Source organism: Tachysurus vachellii, chromosome 9 (genome assembly GCF_030014155.1).
Source record: "Tachysurus vachellii isolate PV-2020 chromosome 9, HZAU_Pvac_v1, whole genome shotgun sequence".
NCBI lineage: Eukaryota > Metazoa > Chordata > Actinopteri > Siluriformes > Bagridae > Tachysurus > Tachysurus vachellii.
Genome location: NC_083468.1, coordinates 10715810 through 10738876, shown reverse-complemented (window position 1 = coordinate 10738876; position 23067 = coordinate 10715810). Strand labels below are relative to the sequence as shown.

Genomic DNA, 23067 nt, shown 5'->3' with positions numbered 1-23067 from the left:
TTCTGACCATGCCACTTTAAAAAGAGGTACGCAACCAGATTATTATTATTATTATTATAAGCTTTTCTTTTCTTACTTTTATTTGCTTTGTTTTTCACCAGAATTTTGTTGGTTGCTGTATCACATTTAAAGCTGAAAAATGATCTGACATGATTTAGATTTTAAATCACAAAAACCTACAATTTTAAAAGGCATGTGTAGATTTTTTATATCCAGTTTCTGGTTATATAAATACAAAATGAATAGTCACAGGTTTATTGCAATTAATAATATTTATTGCGCATCCTTCATAGGAGCATTTGTGTGAACAGTTAGAACATCCTGTAAAGAACAGTGCCATTGCTGTTAATGAAAAGAGAAAGATAGGAGTTGTCATGGAAGCTAAATATTTTACACTGATAGAGAACTGTAAAGAAACACTTTTGAATCCCCTTCTCTGAATCAAGCTCGGAAAAGAGTAGCAATTGAGAACTGAGCTTTAACGATAAATGCTACAAATATGTTGGTGTCGTGTGAGTGCTGTGTATCGGCTGTATTATGACACATTTATAGTGATTTGGATTAAAAGATGAATGAATCCAATGAGTTCTGGTTAATCTGATTTTCAATTCCAATTAAAAAATCTTAAACTCTAGAAGCAAACGTGAGAAGGTGGAATGAAGAACTGACATTGAACACTGACATTGTCAAAAGATCTTAAATGAAAAATAACAAACCATAAGATTTATATCTGAATGATGATGAAGTGGAACTGCTTGAAGTTATACTTGAATACAAAGTGTTCACCCTCGTCTCATTCGAAACCTGTTTGTACTGCCAGAGAAGTGGATTCAGGAACAGCACAATACATATATATTAGAGCCAAAAAAAACAAGAAAAAAAAAAGAAATTACAAATGGACGAACCTGCTCAGCAGCTGTAATAAAAGGAGACCTATCATTTTCATATAACATTCAAACTGCAATAGGCATGTGCAAGTTGCCCACGTTAGTAACTCGGAGTACATTAATATAGCTGCAAAATATTTTACTCTGTTAATTTCTGGAAATTAATGCATTCAATTACAGGACTAATAAAACATCTGCTGAAAGTTATTAACCTTTATTACAGCTGTGCCCAGTGACAAAGGAGAAGGCAATACATTAACACCCTATGCTGTGAATTTCCAGATTTACATGGGGACTGTGGAAATCCTGCCATATATTAAATGATGGAGGTCTGCCAGATATGGGAAAGTGTCTGCGTGCCCATGATGCAAGTGCATTAGTTCTAGCTGTCGCTCAGTATGTTTATAACTTCATTTAAATGTATTCATAATAACCAAAAATACTGGAAGGAATATAAACATGAATGGAAATCTTCAGAATAACCAGCTGTCAAGTAAATTGACAAGTAGCTTGGTCCGTTCTTTGATATAGTTAAGGGCAGGGATACAACCAGCCACTAGAGGGCAGCAAAAACACTTTGGACTAACAGACTGTGTCAATTATTGTAAAGTCCACAGTTAATTACAAATTACACATTTCACTGAACTGAACATTGCAAACATCAACTCATTTGATTCACATTAATGACTCACTTGAGTACTTCGATTCCCTTTGAACTATCTTTTTCCATTCAAATACTAAGTAAATTTTAATGTGTTATTTGCGAGTTACAGTGACATCTGCCTGCTCATATTTCCATGCTCTACAAATTATTTGCCCAATTCAAAGAGCAAGTAGTTCAAAATGAATAAAAAATTAGTTAACCCTGCTCAAGTGCTTGTAGCAAATAATGTAAATATGATGGAGAACTTTTTAATTGAGTCTTTAAAATGTGATTAAGCCCTCTTTTATGCATCTGATAAAGCAATGACACATCCACTTGATCCAGGGAGGTAAATGAAACCATACAAAAATAAAATATTCTCCTCTCATAGAAAAAACATAAAAAACTACCAACATTATTTTGCAGGAAACAAATAAAAATACTTTATATTTACACCATTGTAAAGTGACTTTAACAACATTCATGTCTGTCACACAGGTTCAAATGTGCCTCTTCGTACCGCACTTAACATTTACTGTGTAACATCATTTTCTGCATTCTTCTGCATCCTTTCTTCAAAATCAGTTGTGGGTGTAAAAAACAGGTTCTTTTTTACACAACTGCCACTCTAACTTGTGTGACTGCAGGGAAGCACCCTTAATAGCAAGCAGTCATGTCAGACATGTTGTATAGAGATTGGACGTGTTGAGATGGTTGTTAAATGTTTAGATGGTGCATTTGCACTTGCGTCTCACCCCCAGAGTGGAGTCTTTGGGAAATTCCATTAAACTTTCCTTCTGAGATTTTCTTCTCTGTATCTCTTGAGGAAACTGAAGCAAACTCCTGTCACCTTTACACAATAGAAAAAGGAATGTCTTTTTTGTGGAGTTGAGGGATTTTGGGATAAATTCCCTTAGCATTCATGTCCAGTGCCTCCTCAGTTTTAAGTGGTATGCAGCGTTTTGGACTTGCCCAAGGTTCAATTTTTGGTTGTTCTCTTTTGTCTGAAGCAGGCAAGATTGATCTTGTGATTGCCTTTATTTCATTATTTTGTGTATCTTTTACCTTATTAAAATGCTTGCTCTCATGTATGCTTAGCAGCATCGCAGACTTGCACACTTTAGGACAGTACCTACAGCTATGTTCCGTATTGAACCTCTCAAGATGTTTTGCTTCGTGGCTCTTTTTAGTAGCAAGGTAGAGGAACCGCTGTGGGCAGTATGAGCAGCGGTAGCGTTTTTCACTATTCAAGTTACGGGTCATAACTGTCGAGTTAAAACATGAGCCATCCTCTGTGCAACTTTGGCATGCAAAATCCTCAGTGAATGGGACATCTCCATTGGGAAGCTCTTTAAGAGAACACTGCTTCCCACAAACCTTGCAGCGAGGCTGATGGCAGTTGACAATATGCATGTTGAGGGAAGCTAAAGTCAAGAAGGAGCTGCTACAGCAGTGGCAGGTAAAATTCTCTTTTGGACTTTGACTCCTTAGCTCCATCCTTGACTCAGACCTCTCTACTGTGACGCTTTCCTCTAGACCACAATTCATGTCCATGAACTCATCATCTGTTTCAGGGGACAGTGGCTTTGTATAGAACTGAGCAGCCTTTAACCTTTTACGTTTGGACCTAAATCTTTTGCCCTTCTTTTTAGGTTTGTATGAGTAATAAGGACGCCACAGTTTGTCATTTTCAGGGTCATTCACATCATCATATGGCTCCTCTTCTGTGACTGAGCTTGAAACGTCTGTTCGTAAGCGCAGGTTTGGGAATCCTACACTATCCTCTGTTGTTGTACATTTCTCAATGTCTTGCTTCCAGTTTCTTTTCTTTTTCATCTTTGGGAACAGCTTTGAGCCTTTAATCTTGCGGCGAATAATGGCCTCATTGCCAATTTTGACAGTTATCTGGCACAGTGGCAAGACTTGGTTGTTCACTGATGGACCAGGACAAGCAGGCTTGGCAATATATGTTTCTGTCTTTCCATCTGGTCGAAGGTTCTGTGCCAGTGTCTCTGGCTGTGGCTGAAGCAGCTGATTAGCCATTACTTCAATAGTTTGTGCAGCTGCTGATAATTCACTAAGCTTACTGAGTCCCTCAAATGAGCACACAGGTGGTATGTTGAGGAATGGTAGAACCGCTTTGCTTCTGTTACTACTGGTTTGTGTGGGAGATGAGTCATTTTGGTGCATTAGCATAGATGTCCTTGTGTTTTCCTCTGTTGTCATAGATGGGGTGTATCCACAACCAAAATCAGGTGACACAGAGGCCTGAAAGCCTGCCAATCCACTATGGGTATTAGTGGGGTTAAAGGGATCCTCTTCACTATGAGACAAATTCTTATCAGAATCCAAATGAGTTTCTGCCTGCTGGTCACATGACTGGTCAAAGGTAATGTGCGGCATTTCTGAAGCCATCATCTTTGGAGTTGCCATAAAGGTCACAGGCATTGAGAACAATGATTGTCCACTAATGGCACTTTCTGAGTTATGAATAGGAGCTGTGCCTTTAAGTGGAGCAGTGAAAGAATGATTGTGGTTGCCCATGACTTCAGAGTAAGTATGACTGTAAGTCTTGTATCCTTTTTTCTTGAACTTCATTGGTAAAAGTCTGTAGAGTTTTATGGGGTACACACTTCCTTTGAAACCACCATTAGCAGACTTTTTATTCACTGCCAAACGTGGATCGATGCCATGGAATGACTTCTGGTGGTTTTTGAGGATGTAGTAAGTCAAAAAGGTCTCCAAGCAGAAGATGCATTGATAGCGTCGCTCTCCTGTATGCCAGATCTCATGTTTGGTACGGTATTCTGCTAAAGCAAAAACTTTATTGCAGTAGTGACAAGGATAGGCTCTTTGCCATGAATGCACATTCTCGTGTCTTTTTAAGCTAGACAGAGTTACATAGGCTCGTTTGCACACACTGCATTTATAAGCCCGGTGACCACTTGATTTGGTAACTCCTTCTTGAAGTGCTTCCAACGGGCCTGATAATGTACTATCAAGTTTTGGAGGATCTTGAATCTCAGAACTTGGGAAAGCTGTATCATCTAGGATGGATGTGCTACTTGAATCTTGGCTGACTGAAGCCTCTTTGCCATTCGGCTCCAGCTGTGGTAGGCCTTTGAAACACACTTGTTCGTGATTGCGCAATCGTTTCAGGTGCATGAACTTTTTATAGCAGTATTTGCAAAACAGATGACTGACAAATCTTCTCTTGTGGCTTTGCATATGGACAGCAAGGAGTGCTGAACTGCTGAAGGCTTCAGGACATTGCTGGCAGCGGTAAGTTGTAGATGTCGGTACATCTTCTGGAATTAAGGAAGGCGGATCATCATCCTGTTGTGGCAGGATATCAGGTGGAAGCAACAGGTCTGGGGCAGAACACAAGCCTGAATTTGAGCTTGGAGACTGCAGCATAGTTGTGGAGTCAGGGGGACCATTTTGTACAACAGAACTGCTAACAGGACTCTGAACATTTTCACTAGTTACATTGGCTAAAGGTGTCAAACCTTTGCAAAGTCGATGGCGCTTTTTAATGGGACCAAGCCTATGGTTGATCAGAGTCTTGCAAGGTAGCACAACAGGCTTTGTGACCTCTTTATCATATTGTTGTACTGTCTCATTTAGCTCAGAAGTTTGAAGGCCTTTGTTTACAGCATATGAGTGTTCAAACACGGCATCGACAGAATCACTTTCGACAGATGGTGTTCTTGATTGTGGTTGGTGAGCCATGTCTGGTGTTTGGTGGCCACTACTATGCGAGTCCACTGAAGTAAATGGGTTGTTAACTTCTGGTACTTCTGTAATGGAGAAAGCATTAGTTATTCGTGGACCTTTGGTGCACTCTTGCTCCTCAAGTCGAGGTGCCTCCTTCTTTAAAGTGCAGCAAACAGACAGTTTTGTCTGATTCTGTGAACTTTCTGATTTTGCAAAAGCTTGATTTTGTGCCATTCCAGAGTCTTGTCTTTCGATCTCAAGAAGCTTCTCTAGAAATGGGATCCCTAATTTTCTCCCTGCAGCTATTAAGGACTTGTTGTCCCCTTTATTTGCTAAATCCACTTTGGAGGAGTAAATAAAATTAAGAATACTGGCAAACACCTCTGACTTCAGATCTGGAATTTCTAGCACCTGGCTAGAGCCGCAAATCTCAGAGCCTGTGAAAGCATTGCGGAAATATCCGCTAGTCGCAGCCAAGACATTTTTGTGAGCACGGAATTTGATGTCCTCCACAACAATGGTAACATCACAGAAAAGACCAAGCGATCGCTGTTCACTGAGCCGAGAAAGGACATTGTGTGGGTGCAAGTTGTCCATCATGGAATTGACCACCATCATCTGCAAGTGTGGATGAAAGAGAAAACAACGTGAGACTAATACAATGTTAACAGCCAGTAATAATAGTAAAGGTTCTGTGTTGTTAATGAATGTAATGTTAGTTTAAATCTTAGATTTGCAACTTTTTGCTAGGACCTTGAGAAATGCTTCTCAACTTGTAAAATATTGTATCAAAATCAAATTTCATGTACAGCATTCTAAAGTAAACTGCACACAACTGCATTTTGTAGTCATGCAGATAGTGACATTAGCATGGTCAAATTGTCCTGCTGATCATGGTTTCAAGATACTAAAAAAACACCCCTTATTGGACCCACTGTCGTTTACCTATGGGAAATTAAAAGCATACAACATACAGTGAATTCCACACAAACTAACTGACACTTAAATTGTGACATCTCAAAGTCTAATTTTACTCAGCTGTGTTATTCCGTATTCAGCCCATTTTTATGCAGGCAAAATTAGACAGAATGATATTGAAGCTAGTATATTTACAATTAAAATGTGAAATGTTAAGCTTTTCACATGAACCATAATCTCAGACTGTACTAGGATGACCCAACAGGCTTTGGTCAAAGGATTTGAAAGACTATGTTGCTGCAAATTAGCCATGGATCTTTTCACCCATGCGCTCACTTATGAGACTTACAAAATAGTTTCGAGTCAAAACATAGAGAGCACAATGGAAATTGTGGATGCCATCAAGAGGGCTGAGGCTACCTTGACAAATTCGAGTTTATACATGCAGTTATGAATGAACGAGCTTAAAGTGTAATCATAGAGAACCTTGTGTTTCCCTGTCGTTAGCAACAACATGTACCAATAACTGAAAATAGTTGAGCTGATGCAGATGATGCTCCTGACACCAGGGAGAAGTACTGGCCTCACACTCCAGACTCCTTACTGGCAGACTTCTGCAGAACACAGGAACAGGAGCAACAAATGCAGTAACTATAGTTACATAGTTGCATGCAGTTAATTTAGCACAACCAACCAATCTAACTAAGACCCCAGTCTGTCTATGTCAACTGCACATGTTGCAAAGTCTGCAGCTTCAACATAGCCTGCCTATAATTGGACTCACTGCCATTCTCCCAGTACTGTTTGTTTTCCCAGGTTTGACAGGATGCCACACAGTCTACACATCCAGCATTTACAAGACAGCAAACTGGAAAACAACAACAACAACATCATTAACGCCAAATTAGTCGAGTCCCATAGTGATGATGACCAAGCCAGATGGAGCCCTCTGGTTCTGTAGTGACTGCTGTTAGTTAAATGAGGTTTCAAAGTTAGAAACATACTTCATCACCTGGGCAGATGAACTAGATGAGCAGCTAGGAAGGTAATTTCAAACCTGAATGTGACTAAAATATACTGACATGTGACCTTGCTTGTAAGACTTCACCAGGACTGTTCTTTCTGTTTCTCCAGTGCTACATGGGTCTCAGAGCATAAGGAACTTCTCTTAGCCAGTAAAAAAAAAAAAAAAAATCAGGTACCGAATTTGGAAGGTTACTGCTGATAGATAATTGCTGATCTGTCCTCTATAGCTGCCCCCCAGCACAGATCTAACAGAGAAAGGTGACACCAATGGAGTACCATTGATCATGGACCACCAGGTAGTGAGGGAGAACAACACTACCATTACAAGCACCAAAATATCAAATGAAAAAACAAATGCATGTGTGTAGACTGCTGTTTAAGGCTGCTTAAGTAGCACCAACACGAGGTAAATAGATACTATAAACAAATTAAAACTTTGCAGAAGGGCAGGCACAAATTGTCAATTAACATTGATTTAAAATGACCAAATTAACAATCCTAATCTTTAACTTTCCAAGCAGACCCTCTCCTACACAGTGTGACATTCAGCTAACAGTGTTGAAGCATGAATGGATTCATAAATACATTTTCATCTATAGATCCAAAGTAAAAACAATTTCTTTATGGGCCGTTTCACATTGTAGGTTCTGTATTCACAATACTGTCACCACTTCACACTAGTACAAATTTTACTATTTTACTTATTATTTAACATTATTACACCTTTTGTGATTCTCAAATAATATCCCTTACAAAACTGAAAATAACCAGTTAAACTGGTAGATGAAGCTTGTAGTGACATTGAGAGGTCCTTGTTCTTTATTAATATCACAGCAGGAGAGTGATCCTACAGAGTTCTCAGAACATAGCCTTGGCAGGGATTAAGACACAGCCCTGATCCTTTCCAAATAAAGAGCACACTGATGGTGTTCATGTAAGAAATACAACAAGGTAACAAGATAAACCAAATAAACCACATTACTACTTGCAGGTTAAAACACACAAATGGAAATACAAAGGGTTATGAATTTCACATCTTTAAAAATTGACTTTGACTTTTATTTATAGAAACAAGCCCCACTTTCTGTTCGCACATACACTTGCATAAAAATGACCTACAAACAGTGGGGTCTATAAATATTTGAACACGTACACACCAAAACAATGGATTTAAAATGAAGCAATCAGGATCTGATTAAAATGACTTTCAGATTAAATTAAATGTAGTTAAAGGTGCCCTTCCACACAAAACCGTTCTTACTTGGATTTTTTGATATGTGTTAGGTCCATATGTGTTTGTGTTGTGTCGTGAATTTGAAAACGAACTGCTACCTCCCCGGTCAGTTCTAGCCACTTAAAAGAAATAAGGGGAGAAATCAGGTCAGTTGGAAGAGCTGCTCAGTGTGACGTAGTAATGATTGAGCTCATTACTATTCATGAGCTCTCCTAGAGACCGCGCCCACAGAATTCATGTAGCTCAGTGAGTTTCCTGTACAGCAAGGATGGCTGAACGTCAACAGGCTTGTGAAGAAGCCATTCTGCCGCAATTCAAGGTGATTGTAAACAAATTTCCTCTAGCCTAGGCTACTTATTGTGCTGGGTGAATGAATAGTCATGCTCTCATATCCTAGCGGTTAGCCAATCGGAGCCAAGCAGCATTGCTCATTTGAATATTCATGAGAACTGGCGCAAATCGAGCTGAGTCTTCCTGCAGGCTTTCTATACCACACTATAATGGCTTGAAACAAGGTAACCAAGGCATTTTTTCAAATAAAAAAAGTTACAGAGTCCATGGTAAACTTCAGACATTACCACAAAAGTAATGAAATACGTGTGGCAGGGCATCTTTAAAGAAAATATTATATATTAAACATTTAGGAATTACATTCCTTTTATATACACCCTTAAAACAAGTCAATAAAAAACCCTTGACGACCCTCAGGTCTACTTGTATAATGTTCTGTGGACTGACAAGTCAAAAGTGTATTTGGTACATCTTGCATGAAGCTAACATAGCATGCCACAATAAAAACCCTCAGACCTTGCAGGCTTACCATTATCAACAGAAATGTTCTGACTTGAACCCCATTTAGATGCTGTAGCAAGACGTATTTGGTATCAGAAGTATTTGGTTGCAGTTGTTTGGGGGCACAGTTCTGAATGATAATCTAAAAACACTGTTTTATGTTTACTATCGTCTTGTATTACATTTTGTGTGAAACTGTAAAGAGGGAATCTGGAGGAGGGCATATACATTTTTAATGCATTGTCCCTTTCACAAAAATGTATTCCAAATTATTTCATTAGGTATTACAATACTTAAAAAGGTAGAATTAACTCAAAATTTCTTGCATTAAAGTGCATGAATCACTGCCTGTCTTCAAGGATCAACATACTGCCAAGTGAGCCGTGAATATAGATTTTGTGTTCTTGTCTCTGATTCTTGATTCGGATGTGTACTTGTGGGCGATCTGTAACTATGTCTCAACCTTCTGAAGGGGCAAAAATAAAAATAAAATATGACAAGGAACAAACCAGGACAAAATGCTTGCGTAAATAATAAAATATCACAGATGATGATGATGATGATGATATCTAATTATTTATTCACACTTCTAATGAGCAACTGCGTTTTCCCAATCCCATCAGGCTTCCATTAAATAGTGAGCACATGGAACAAAACACTGGGCCTCATTTATCAAGCTGTATATGATTGGATTTACATTTGGTGACATTTGGTGTTCATGAAAGTTTGTAAATTCTGAAAACATTACTTCTGAGTGTGTGTAAATTTATGCATAAGAAGAGAGATTATGCTTGTTTATTTCAATTACACACACAACACCCATTTTTAATAAATTTCATAAACCTGTTATTTCATACTAATTCCATTGATACCATCCATCCATCCTTTACACTGATCCTTTGTCTGAACAGATCGTGGGGAACCTGGAGCTTATTCCAGGAGAACTTGGTCAGGGTGCACAAATCATTGTGCACCCTGGACAGGATGCCAGTTTATTGCACACACACACACACACACACACACACACACACACTAGGGAGAATGCCAGACAGCTTACAATGCTTGTGTATGGATGGGAGAAGAAACCCCAAAGTCATGGGGAGTTGGGAATCAAACCCCAATCCCTGGAGGGTTGAGGCAAACTTCCTATCCCCTGCATTAAAGATAAATTAAATATAAAAGCTAACCTAAATCCATTTTAAGAAAAGCTACCTCTTTTTGAAGAGTTAGCACATGCTGCACCTACGAGGGAAATTGATTTTTACCAACCAATGGTATGATTTTTTTTTAAATGATGAAAGATGGCTTATAAGTCAGTTTAATTTGCCATGGCATTGTCTTTTAATGCTGTACAATTAGCAAAAGGATCCTGTGATATTCCTGTCCAAACTTTGCCCATGCTTTAATTTCTTGCTGCTTATACATTTCAAAGACAGATAAGTGACCAGTCTGGTATGTCTCATCCTATAACGAGGTGTGTACTCTCATCATCCAGCTCATCATGAATACATCAGGCCTGTTCTTCAGCCCTAACATGTCATAGTTACCGTACATCGGTGCCTCGTCATGCATCTGTAAAGCTAACCTATCTGGCATCAGCAACAGAAGAAATTCATTTAATTGCATCAATATATTTAAATAATATTGTCAAGTTTATTTACACCTTTTCACATTTTGCAGTGATTGGTATATTTGCTGTAAACTGGAACTCATTACTGATTGTCACTGAGTAGTTTTTTCCATATTTGGCCTTCTCACATGCTGAGATTTAGCAGGCCATTTAGTAGTTATTTTGTGCTTTCTGCTCTGTGTGCTTTGCCATTTATGGAGTACATGTGATGTACCTGCACCTGATGATTTAAATGTGATGCTTTTTATCAATATAAACACCTGTATATGAAGAAAATCTGTGTTTCGAAAATCGAAAGATGTTTTGTTTGTTTTGTCAGACACAATATCACAGATTTTGATAGATGTGGACTGATGTCCTGTTATAACACAAACACAACACAAACCCACACTAACTATCGACTATCGATGAGGCTCAATGTTTGAAAAAACACAAGATGGCAGCAGAGCTTCAACAGTGGAAACCGTGACCCGCTGATATTTACAGACTCGATAGCCTTTACTGTGCTACAGCTAATCAGAACTGTTCTGCAAAGTGACAAAGAAAGGAGCAGGTTATGTATATTTTATACAGCATTGTAAACACTGATCATTGCTTATTCATAACACTGTATATACCTCTTAAGTGGAGATAAGAGCTTTTTGAATGATTACAAGCTCAAAAACAGGCTTAACATGGTACCGGCTTTGATGAAGAAACTCACTGCTGTAGGGAAGGGAGGGGATGGGGGTGGGGGGAGAGGAGAGGAGAAGAGAAGAGCTGTTGTGAGAGTCTTTCATCATCAATACAAATGCTGCACAAAAATTTTCAATCTCCTGTACATCCAAAGGTTAATAAATTTGCAGTTCATAACACTAATATCACTGTGTGTGTGTTTGTGTATCTGTGTGTGTGTCCAGTTTGTATGTGCTCAGTGCTATCAGTGTTAAATTACTGAAACGCTCTTACGCTAATTTCCTGTATAATGTTTTGCAACTTACAAGTATTTCAATTTTAAGATGCTTTTATGTTAACATAGAAGAGTGACATTTGTGCGTTAATAACATCCTTATTAAATGGTTATTATCTTGTTATTAACAGCCAATTCACTCTGTCTCTCCTCTTTCTTCTTCTTCTTTTCTGTCGCTCTGTCTTAGGTACGCTCCACTTCACTTTTTCTTTCTCTTTTGGTTCCCTTCCTTAGTCACATTAGTATTGTCTCTCTTCCTGCCTCTCCGCATCTGTACATCATCTGATTGTGTGCCTATTTGAATTCTTTTATGATGCTCGTGTTTCTCATTCTTTTGTTGTTGTTGTTGTTTTTCTATCTGATGTGCACTGCTGCCCAGTACCTCACTGCAGCGCGGCCATTTTAAAACACGAACCAGAGAATGATTCAGCCTTGGTGAAAACAAAATGGCTGCTGGGGTTTAGCTGACGGTCCAGATAACTATCGATTATGAACATTGCTTGCGTTTTGCAATACGGAACGAAACCCTATGGAAATTAAGCCAGTACCATGATGGTTTCAAGACATTTTCAAAAGAGGATTTATCCAGTTAGCAGTTAGCATGGTAGAAAAAAACAGCAGACAAAGAAATGACCTACTTACACACACACATTTTTTGGTTAATTTGACCTTAGATTTCCTGTTTTTAAAGTTTCCTTTTTTTAAGGAAATGATTTTTATTCACATGCAGTTTCTGAAAGCGCTTTGGCCGCGAGCGTGTCTTTGAATATGCGTCTCTGAATATGCGAGCGAGAGAGAGAAAACAAGAAAGCCATCGAAAGCCACATGCGAAGCTCTACAGGAATTACACAGCAAAAAATAAATGCACAGTTCATCCAACCCACACAGAGCTATGATGACATCATTGAGTACACACTTAAGATTTGTCAGTTTATTGAATTTTGCACATAGAAGTGTGTGCAAATCTATGTATAAACAAACAAACGACTCTAAAGCCAGTGTGGAGAGGCTTCATGGTTTTATTCTCTCGTAAGGCAGAGAAGTTGGTGTGATCGCTGCTGAAACAGGCCTCTGTTGCGGGGCGACACATTTATCAGCAATTAAGCTGGATGATGAACAGGCGAACGATGTGAAATTTGTGCTTAAGATTCAGCTTAGCAGCATATGTTAAGATGGAGGATAGACGGCTTTGCCTGCTCTGCTCCTGTGTGTGTGTGTGCGCGCGAGTGTGTGTGGGTTTTGTCTGCTCAGCCTCTGGACTCTCACACTGAGGGCTTGCTGCATCTTTTCTCGCGCTGATGGCTCATGTTCGAGTCAGTAAACGTGCTTAATAGTGCAATACACTGAATGCAATAGCTGGAAGTTTTTTGTTCGGTTTGTTTTTAACACGGATTTCGTTATGTCATCTTATTGTTTTTCGTGTTCTAACTCCCTGTCCGCAGATGTTGCGAAAAACAGATTCTGCCACACCCTTATTTAACATAAAGGAAAATAAGTATAGAAAAAAAGCGAAAAGCCGTCAATCATGGCATATCAATTTTTTTAAATAATTTGTAATAAAAATAAAAAAAATCCCCTACCTCAGCAAAATGAAACCCAGCTGCTTCCGTCCAGTCATACGCAGAGCAAAAATCGCATCACAGTGCTTTCTGCAGAAAAGGAAATACGTAGAATGTACTATTTATTTCTGTTCATCAGAGACTGAGGTGAAAGAAACGAAACAGAAAAATACGCCATCTTGCAACGAACATAAAAATTGACTCGTTTGACTCGTTGCTTGCTGTCTAGCACGGCTCTCAAAGTCTGTGCGTCATCTCTCTCTCTCTCTCTCTCTCTCTCTCTATCTATCTATCTCTCTCGTGCGTGCTCTCTCTCTCTCCCTCTCTCTCTTTTCAGAACCCTCTTTCCGCTGAGCTTCAGAGGTGGCACTGACTTTGCTCTGGAATAGCTACTGCAACTTTAATCAACATGGCTGAAAAACGGTTGAAAGCGAGAGACCGTGGAGAGGAAGAGAGAGAGAGAAGGAGAGCGCGAAAGAAAGAGGGATGCAGAATGGTACCAATGTGAACGTCAGAAATGCTGCTGAAAATTCAGGGAACCAGGGAAGATGATGGACGGTGTGTGAGAGAGAGAGTGAGAGAGAGAGAGAGAGAGAGAGAGAGAGAGAGAGAGAGAGAGAGAGAGGAAAATGGCAGAGCAGAACAGATACATGCTGTGAAAGGAGAAAAGGGTGGATGGTAGTATAGGAGAGGTTATGTATTGGAAATGAAGACTGGAAACAGAAAAGGTGAAAGGCAGAGTGACCAAAAAAAGAAAAAGAGGTAGATTTAAGATGTCTACGATGCTAATGTCAGGGAAATAAAAAAAAAACGACTCAGGTTAGCAGCAGTGGCGGTGGCTAGGAGATTAGGGAAAAAACAGTGTCTATACATTTGCATACAGACACACACACACACACACGCACATATCAGCGTGTGAATGGTGTCTGCCTCAGACATGTAGGATAGACTGATCCATCTCGCATTCTGCTGCCCTTTTTAATGCATATTTTAATGCAGCTAAGCTGCAGCCTGATCAATGCAGTGACATCAGAGAGAGATGGGGTGAGAGAGAGAGAGAGACAGGGAGAAAGATGGGGAGAGAATGAGGACACAGAAGGAAGAGTGCAGGAAAAACATGAGTGAAGAATGAATGAGGGCATGGAAACACAAGGGAAGATGATGGATGGCAGGAGGAGGGATTACGAGATAGACGGATGCTACAAAACAAGACAGGAATAACGTGTGCACTGTGTGAGGACAGACTGAAAAATATTGATGACAGAGAGCGGAAGAGAGGCGTTTTTTTTAGACTGGCCATTTTCAGTGGTTCACGTCCACACGAATCACTGAATCTAAAATAAAGCCATGTGCATTTGAGCGTATGTACCAAACACGTACACCACGACATAAAAAATGTCCCTAAAGTTTCACTAGATAAATTAAACAGCCTGGAAAATCTCTTCACGTACAATTTTGTAAAAAAAAATACTTTTACAAGGAGAATAATTCAAAGCAGCTACTATTTAATTGGTTTAATAATTTAATTTAGGGGGGCACGGTGGCTTAGTGGTTAGCACATTCGCCTCACACCTCCAGGGTTGGGGGTTCGATTCCCGCCTCCACCTTGTGTGTGTGGAGTTTGCATGTTCTCCCCGTGCCTCTGGGGTTTCCTCCGGGTACTCTGGTTTCCTCCCCCGGTCCAAAGACATGCATGGTAGGTTGATTGGCACAGGTTCCCCGTGACCCGAGAAGTTCAGATAAGCAGTAGAAAATAAATGAATGAATGAATAATTTAATTTATACAAATTAGAAATATGACCAAGAAACCTATCATCTTTATACTATCTTTATACGCTATTATATTTTACACCACACGCACACACACACACACACACACACACACGGATCAGCCATAAGATTAAAACCACCTGCCTAATGTTGTACTAGTAAAACATCTCAGCTCTGTCTTGTTGAGGCATGGACTCCACAAGACCTCTGAAGGGGTGCTGGGGTATCAGGCACCAAGACGTTAACAGCAGATCCTTTAAGTCCTGTAGATTGTGAGGTGGGGCCGATACGGATCAAAATTATTTGCCCAGCACGTGCCACAAATACCAAGTCATACCATTTCCTGAACAATGTCTGCAGTGTGGCAGGGCGCATTATACTGCTGAAAGACGGTCTTTAGGGAATACTGTTGCCATGAAGGGATGGGATACTTGGCCTGCTGCATTGTTTAGGTAACTTAGGCTACACAGCCCTCACGCAGCAAGCGTGATGCACTGTGTGTTTCTGCACTTTCTATCATAGGCAACATGAACTTTATTTTCTCCCTGCTGCTACACTGTAAAAAATGACCGTGAAATTTACAGAAAAACTATGTAAAATCCCTACATAAATACATTGTAAACCTAAAAACATAATGTTTTTGTTTAATTCACAGTGAAATTTTGTAAACTATTAAACATAATATTTTGTTATATTTACAATAATAATATGTGATTATAATCAAAATTATTTGTTAAAATTACAAATTATTGGTATCAAAAACAGAGAAATACTGTAATACTCATAACAAAACAATTTTGTTAATTTGACATGCAAATATTGTAAAAACTAAAGTTTTAGTCTGTTGTTTTTAAAAATACAAATAAAGTATGTACTGTATGTCACTTTACAAGTTTATGCTGTAGGCTAATTTTAGCATGATTGATGAAACGATGCAAATTGAGGTAATAATTTTTTTCACAAAAAAAGAAAAAAATAGTAATTGTGAACCTGAGAGGTTGCCTATTGATATATATAAAAATATGGCTACAATTATAAAAATATTGTTTTTTTTATAATTTAGGCTATTTGTAGCATATTGTAGCCTTGTGTGTGTGTGTGTGTGTGTGTGTGTAATAAATTTAAATTATTGATATGCAAAGTAATACTTCTGTTCTGTAATCCCTGTATGCCTTATGTTTCTTTTAGTCTTTAAATCTTAATGTAATACTTAGCTTAATGTTTTTCTTATTTTTATAAAAATAAAATAAAAAATTGTATTATTATCACAGGCTAAACAACCTAACAGTGCCTCTAATTGTCTTTGTTCTCTTTCATTTTGCACTGAGTCCGCCTAATTTTGAATTTCATAGCGCGCAGATGAAGCTCGTCTCTGATTGGATAATCGCGGGAGAAGCACGAGTGACTTCAATAATGAGCGAGCCAGAGAGCTGCATTAGCTAGAGAAAAAACAGGCGCAGCAGGCATCTTCATACCACTTTGTCATTTTAAAATCATTTAAAAAGTTTTTAGGACAAATCTACGATTTCAACACAAGTTTTTTCGGAGGATCAGCTGCTGTTCATCCAGAAAATTTAAAGTTTGCACGGTAAGCTTCACATTAAGTCTACTTTTTTCGAGACCAAGTGAAAATGTGTGTTGAAAGCCCATATGGTGTATAAGACATTACAACCAAAGCTGCTCCCAGTGAACCAGTCACCATAATTACACACTGGATTACTGTTTAACTGCAATAATAAGAATAACGAAGTATTCAAACAACACGTGCAATAACAGAAATTTTGAAAAACACGCAATATTAGCTGTGTGCAATATGTCTGTTAGCGTAACTACTTACTCGTGGTCTCTTTTTTCTTCTTTGTATTTATACATTGTGTTGTGTATATACTGTATATTACACATTATGTCTTTTATTTTTATATATATATATATATATATATATATATATATATATATATATATATATATATATATATATATATATATATATTTGCATTTCTTTCTCTTTGCTGCTGTAACAGAAAAAATTCCCCAGTGTGGGACGAATAAAGGTATATCTTATCTTATCTTTTCTTATTAGCAATTTGTACTACACTAGCTTTTTGGCAGGATCTAGACGACCTAGCCTTCACTCCCACAAGCATGAATGAGCCTTGGTCACACCTGACACTGTCACTGGGTCACCAGACTTCTAAGCTCTAACCTAGTGACAGCAAAGAATTATAGATCAAAGAATATAGTCTTTAGTCTACTACTAGATTTGGCTACTGTTCCCACTTAGCGCTGACATTTAAAAATGACTCTGCATTATACTGTATCAGGGCTTTCAGGCTGGAAGTCCATGGCTGGACAAGGCAGCCAATAAGGACAGGGTAAGAATGTGTCAGTATTACACATTTACAGCATTTGCCAGAGACCATGATCCAGGGCAACGTATGTTTATCTCATATATACAGCTGAGCAGTTGTGTGCTTTGTGTGCCCTTGCTCAAAGAATGATAATCTATTCTCCAATCATTCTCTACCTTGCTTATTCTACTGGGTCACAGGGAACCTGGAGTCTATCCCAAGAGATTCAGGGCACAAGACAGGGTACCAGTCTATCGCAGGGCACAATCACACACACTACGGTTGATTTAGAGATGAGAAATTAGTCTAAAACACATGTCTTTGGACTGGGGGAGGAAACCCTGAAGCATGGGAACATTCAAACTCCAAGAGGCAGGAATTGAACCCCCAACCCTGGGAGTGTGAGGCAAACCTGCTAACCACCAAGCCACCGTGCCTCCCTGGATGATATTTACATGACATAAATTCAGGACTGATTCATTATGTGGGAAGCCAGTAAATGATGCATGATAGTCATTTATAATTGATTTATCTTCAGTGTAGATAAGATGCTGGAGAATACACAGAGCAACACTGTGCTTTAACAAGAGCTTATACGTTAAGTAACTGGCTCACACTGTAAGTCATGTGCTGTTTAGGGACTTGCAAAATGATTACACTAGACAGGCTGATGATGCACAGGCATCACACATAGCGATGCGTGATATTGTGGGGTTTCGACAACCCAGAATTGTATGTAAAGAGGAAAACATGATGAGGTGTGCAGTTGTGGGAGAATAACTAAAAGGAAGGTATGTTAATACCATTATTGTGAATTTCATTCTTGTAGGGTCTGGGACACCTGTCACTCAGCAAAATTAGATTATTTCAATGTTTTGAATACAAATGTATATGTTAATCCTGAAAGCAAAAATATCATGTAAACTTCTAAATATCATGTGTAATTCAGTAACACTGAAAGAAGAGAGTTTTCATTCTGAGATACAGTTTATTCATTTAGTGTTTGGCTCATTTACAGCTGGTAAAAACAACTATACACAATTCTATTTTTAAAAAAATGCATGGTGCTTGGTAATATGTGACAGCAGGGTGCCGTCATGGTCAGCGTTGTCTCACTGCCCTCATATCTTATTTCCATTCCCACCTGTGCACACACACTCACACACCTGTCATCAACATGAGCACCTGAGCATAGGAAGACATTTAGCATCCCTTTTCATACAAACGTTTACACTGATCAGCGCTGAGATGAAGAGATTATCTATCGAGGCAGCCTGTAGCTATGAAACTAGTAGTGCAGACTACAGGAGAGCGAACAAACTGCAGTGTTATTTTATCTCTGAGTCACAGAGTGGTGCATTGGTGGTGTGTTTCCACATCATCACTCACTTCCTGTCTAAACACAAGCAGCATTACCATGTTAACACCAACTCACCCATCCTGGAGAGACAGGAGTGCAGCCTATTCAGTGTCAGTTCACCATGGGCTATGCTCCAATTCTCTTGTTAAAGTGCCCTTGCTGCAGTGCACTTGCAGTGTTGGCCCTCAGCTAATGTGTTTTTATAACAAACCTACAAATTTTTCTAACAAACCCACAAATTTTTCTTTTTTTTGGTCTTCTGGAATTGCTTTATCCTGCTCAGGGTTATGGTTAAGGATCTAGAGCTTATCTCAGGGACACCGTTATTAAGGAAGGAATAGTCTGTGCATGGGAGGTACATATACAAACACAGCTGATTTTAACACAGCCAGTCCACCTACTGACATTGTTGGAAGGTCAGAGAAAACCTGAGAACCCTGAGGAAAACCATGCAAGCATTAAGAGAACAGAGCCGGACAGGTTACAGACAGACACCAGCTCAGAGTCGAACCAGGGCCCTGGACCATGTAGCTGTTTGTTACCATGCCAACAGCATCCAAGTACATACAGTGAAAACAATTAAAGCGATTTTGTTAGAACTTTAGAATGTTTTGCAATGTGCAGCAGTGCTTTCTGGGTTAATTGTGTTACTGAAGCCATAATAAAGGTGACTACTTGACAAAACAAATCACTACTTTAATCTTTTTTTATATAAAAGGTTAAACTTAAGTAATGCCTTGTAAGTAAGCTCTACTCCTGAGTATGGCTCATCTCATCATCTAAAACATTTCAATGCAAAGATCCAACATCCTTCAAGTTGTATGACTGCCAAAGGGGGACAAAAAAGGAGGGCAGCCGGACAATGAAAAATGTTATGAGTAGTACTGGAACACAGCCGAGCTCTTTTATAATCTTGCATTTATAGCATTCTCTACATATGGAACAAGACTTGATTCGAGCCAGCCGATCATCAAAGTTTTTTTTACTGCATTCTTTCACTGTTTTTTTTCAAAGGACACTGTGTTAGATTGTAGCAAAGCCTTCTGGGTAAGTTCTTCCAGCCCTCATCTAATGCACGTCACTCGAGCTGACAAAGTAACAGATAGGCCCTCGTGATGGAGGGCAGCCAAGTGGTAAAGGAGAAAAAAGGGGAATGAGAGAGAGATGGTTAAAAAGAGGAATGAAATACAGCAGGTGACAGGATCAGTCAGCTCTGAAAAAACAAACAAACGAGAAGAGTTTCTGAGTGTCTGATTCAAAGTACATCAACGGAAATGCTGCAGCACATCAAAAACATCAAAACACACACCTCAGCGTTTACTGTAGGAACAAAAGCAATGACATCATCAAGAAAGGAGTGCAGAATTAGTGGAGTGTGTGTGAAGTGTCACAGCGAGCCAGAGTAGGGTTAGTAATTCTGTACCAACCTGCAGAGCAGTCGTCTCGATCATGATCGTCTCATGGCTGCTTCTTCTCTGACCACACGCTCAACACAGAGCAAGCAAGTCTGAGTGCAGTGCCGCCTGCTGGGGATTATAAATAATGTAAGAAACAAAAAAACCAAGAAAAAACAAACCCAACAACAATGACAGCAACAAAAATGGCAACACCTAAAAGCTAAAGCTTTGTGGGTGTGTGTGTGTGTGTGAGAGAGAGGTAGAGAGAGTGAGAGGGAGAAGAGAGTGTGTTTTAAGTGGACATTAGGATTAGAGATCTGTTCATGTGACTGACTGTATGTGTGGCTCTCTCATGCAGGATGGTATAGTAGAATGGTCCTTCATTCTGTAGTAAGGCCTGTTTCTTTGCATTCCTCAAGCTTTTTTCAAATTCAAAATTGCCATTTTCTTATCTCTCTCTCTTTCTCTCTCTACTATACCATCCTGCATGAGAGATCTTCCACACATACAAATCAGTCACATGAACAGATCTATAACCCTAATGTCCACTCAAAACACACTCTCTTTTCCATCTCTCTCTCTCTCTCTCTCTCTCTCTCTCTCACACACACACACACACACACACACAACACCTGTGCTATTTTTAGCATTCCTAAAGAGAGAAACCTGAGAATGTTTGAATCTCATACCTAATGGTCCTATTCATGAGCCTGAATCCAAGAGTACTCTCAGTTACTCTGTGTGTGTGTGTGTGTGTGTGTGTGTGTGTGTGTGTGTGTGTGTGTGTGTGTGTGTGTGTGAGAGAGAGCACTTTGGTGTTGCGTTGTTTTCTTTTTCCCTGGACAGCAGCCCCTCCTATGGCCTCAAACTGCTGCGTCATTCCTCTGTTAAATGAGAAGAAGAGAGAGAAGGTGAAAACAAATCCCTCACTATGTAAACTTATATCTTCTGACCTGCTTTCTGACTGACTTTCTGTCTCCTTCTCTGTTTATATCTATAAACATAAGTCAGCTACTGTCAGGTCACCCCACCTCAAACACCATGCCAACCACTTTCTCTCTCCCTCCCTCCCTCTCTCTTTCACTCTCCTTTTCTCTCCCTCCCTCTTCCACTCTCTTTCACGCTCTCTCTCTCTCTCCGTCTCTCCCTCTCTGTCTCTCTCTCTCTCTCTCTCTCTCTGACCTGGAAATTACATAACACAGTATTCCTCTAACTCAGCTGACGCTTTTGCTAAAAGTACTACACTGTATACCGCTATATTTAAGCCCCCTGTGTGCACTCAGTTTGAGTAACTGTTTTTACGCACGCAGTCGAAAAATTAATGACACCTACTTTTCCCTCCATGACGTTCCTCCCCGTCATCCAGGACTGTGTGTGTGTGTGTGTGTGTGTGTGTGTGTGCGCGCGTGTGCGCGCGCGCGCGCCCTCTGCTGGTCATTTGCTGTACAATTCACCACAATTCACCACGAGATGGCGGTATAGCTACAAAAGTAGTGTTGTACAGTGATTACGTCACATCAATGCCGGAAATTAATTAAGTGTCTGTGGATTTGTTTCTTCTTTCTATTCACTTTTGAATAAGAAATTTGTTATATGCAATTTTTCATTAAAAAAAAAAACTTGAACTTAAGTTTAACACCCGCCAGTTTTACATTATTACTTGTACCGGGAATAAACAACAGTAACAATTAAAATCCTTAAACTCCAGTAACCAGTAAATTACAGGGCTCTCAAGTTTTGAAGACAGGCAAGAGTGACATCTCCAACCCCCCCACCCAAACATAACAATGGGGGTGCCAGCTACACCCCCCCCCCCCCAAAAAAAAAAAAAAAAATAATAAAATAAAATAAAATAAAAATAAATAAATAAATTATGACACAAAACATTCTAAAAACTTAATTTTTGAATTAAACAAAACAAATTATGCTGTTGGTTAGTAGCCTTATTTTGTACACATAATTTATGATAAATTCATTATTTTATAAAATGTCATAAAGCCATGGCCCCCTGGCACCATTTCAGGGGCCCCCAGTTTGAGAACCACTGGCCTAGACTACTTGTTCTGAGCAGGTGTTGTCAGTGAACAGGCTGTAAAACTGTTGGCTAAGTTGCAGAGACTCATGAAAAACTGATGCTGTGAATTTGTTGTGAATTTTGTGTGTTGTGAATTTGTTGTAACATTACAACAGGAGATCATGACTTACTTTGTGCTCAAAGTGATGCTCGCAGCTCCAGTGGTTTTCTCTGTGAGTGAACGAGGATGATGCTGAACAATTCCAGGATCTACTTTTTATTCATTGGTTGTTGCGTTAAATCTTACCCAGATACAATAGTGCTATTTTCTGATTGGCTATTGTGTAGCCTCTTTTTTTGATTGGCTGATAAGCGTCAGGCTCGACTAAGAACTCCAGGGGAGACGCGCTTGATTCCTGCCCGGTTCCACAGAGACAGCAGTGCGGACTGATACATTTTTGGGGCTGCGGCATATTAAATATATGATAAACAGTAAGTTTTTCTGCGTGAGAAATACAATGTGTGGCGGGAGAGCGTGACAAAAGACCGAAATAAGGGACTGCTCAATGCGTGATACTTGAGAGCCCTGCTGAAAAATCCAGCATAAACCAGCATGAATTCCATGCTGGTCCAGGCTGGTTTTTACTGGTTCGTGCTGGTATAATGCTGGTCAGTGCTGGTATAGTGCTGGTATAGCTGGGTGGCCAGCATAGTCATGGTGTTATCAAGCAAAACGGGGCTGGTGTAGCTGGTTAACCAGTATGATCTTGCTGGAATGAGCTTTATGGGAACAAGCTTTATTTTTGCTTGTGTATGTTTCTAT

The 23067-nt window shown here is 39.4% G+C and overlaps 1 protein-coding gene across 1 annotated transcript; it reads right to left on the bottom strand.

Moving 5' to 3' along the window:
- Positions 1-253: 253 nt before the first annotated feature.
- Positions 254-21641, bottom strand: zbtb38 (zinc finger and BTB domain containing 38). The gene is given in 7 exon segments (XM_060877632.1): positions 254-2411; positions 2413-5865; positions 6686-6779; positions 13377-13445; positions 20261-20359; positions 20920-21114; positions 21563-21641. Coding segments are annotated over 4 exon segments (3741 nt in total). The 5' UTR covers positions 13415-13445; positions 20261-20359; positions 20920-21114; positions 21563-21641; the 3' UTR covers positions 254-2255.
- Between the last annotated feature and the right edge of the window lie 1426 nt (positions 21642-23067).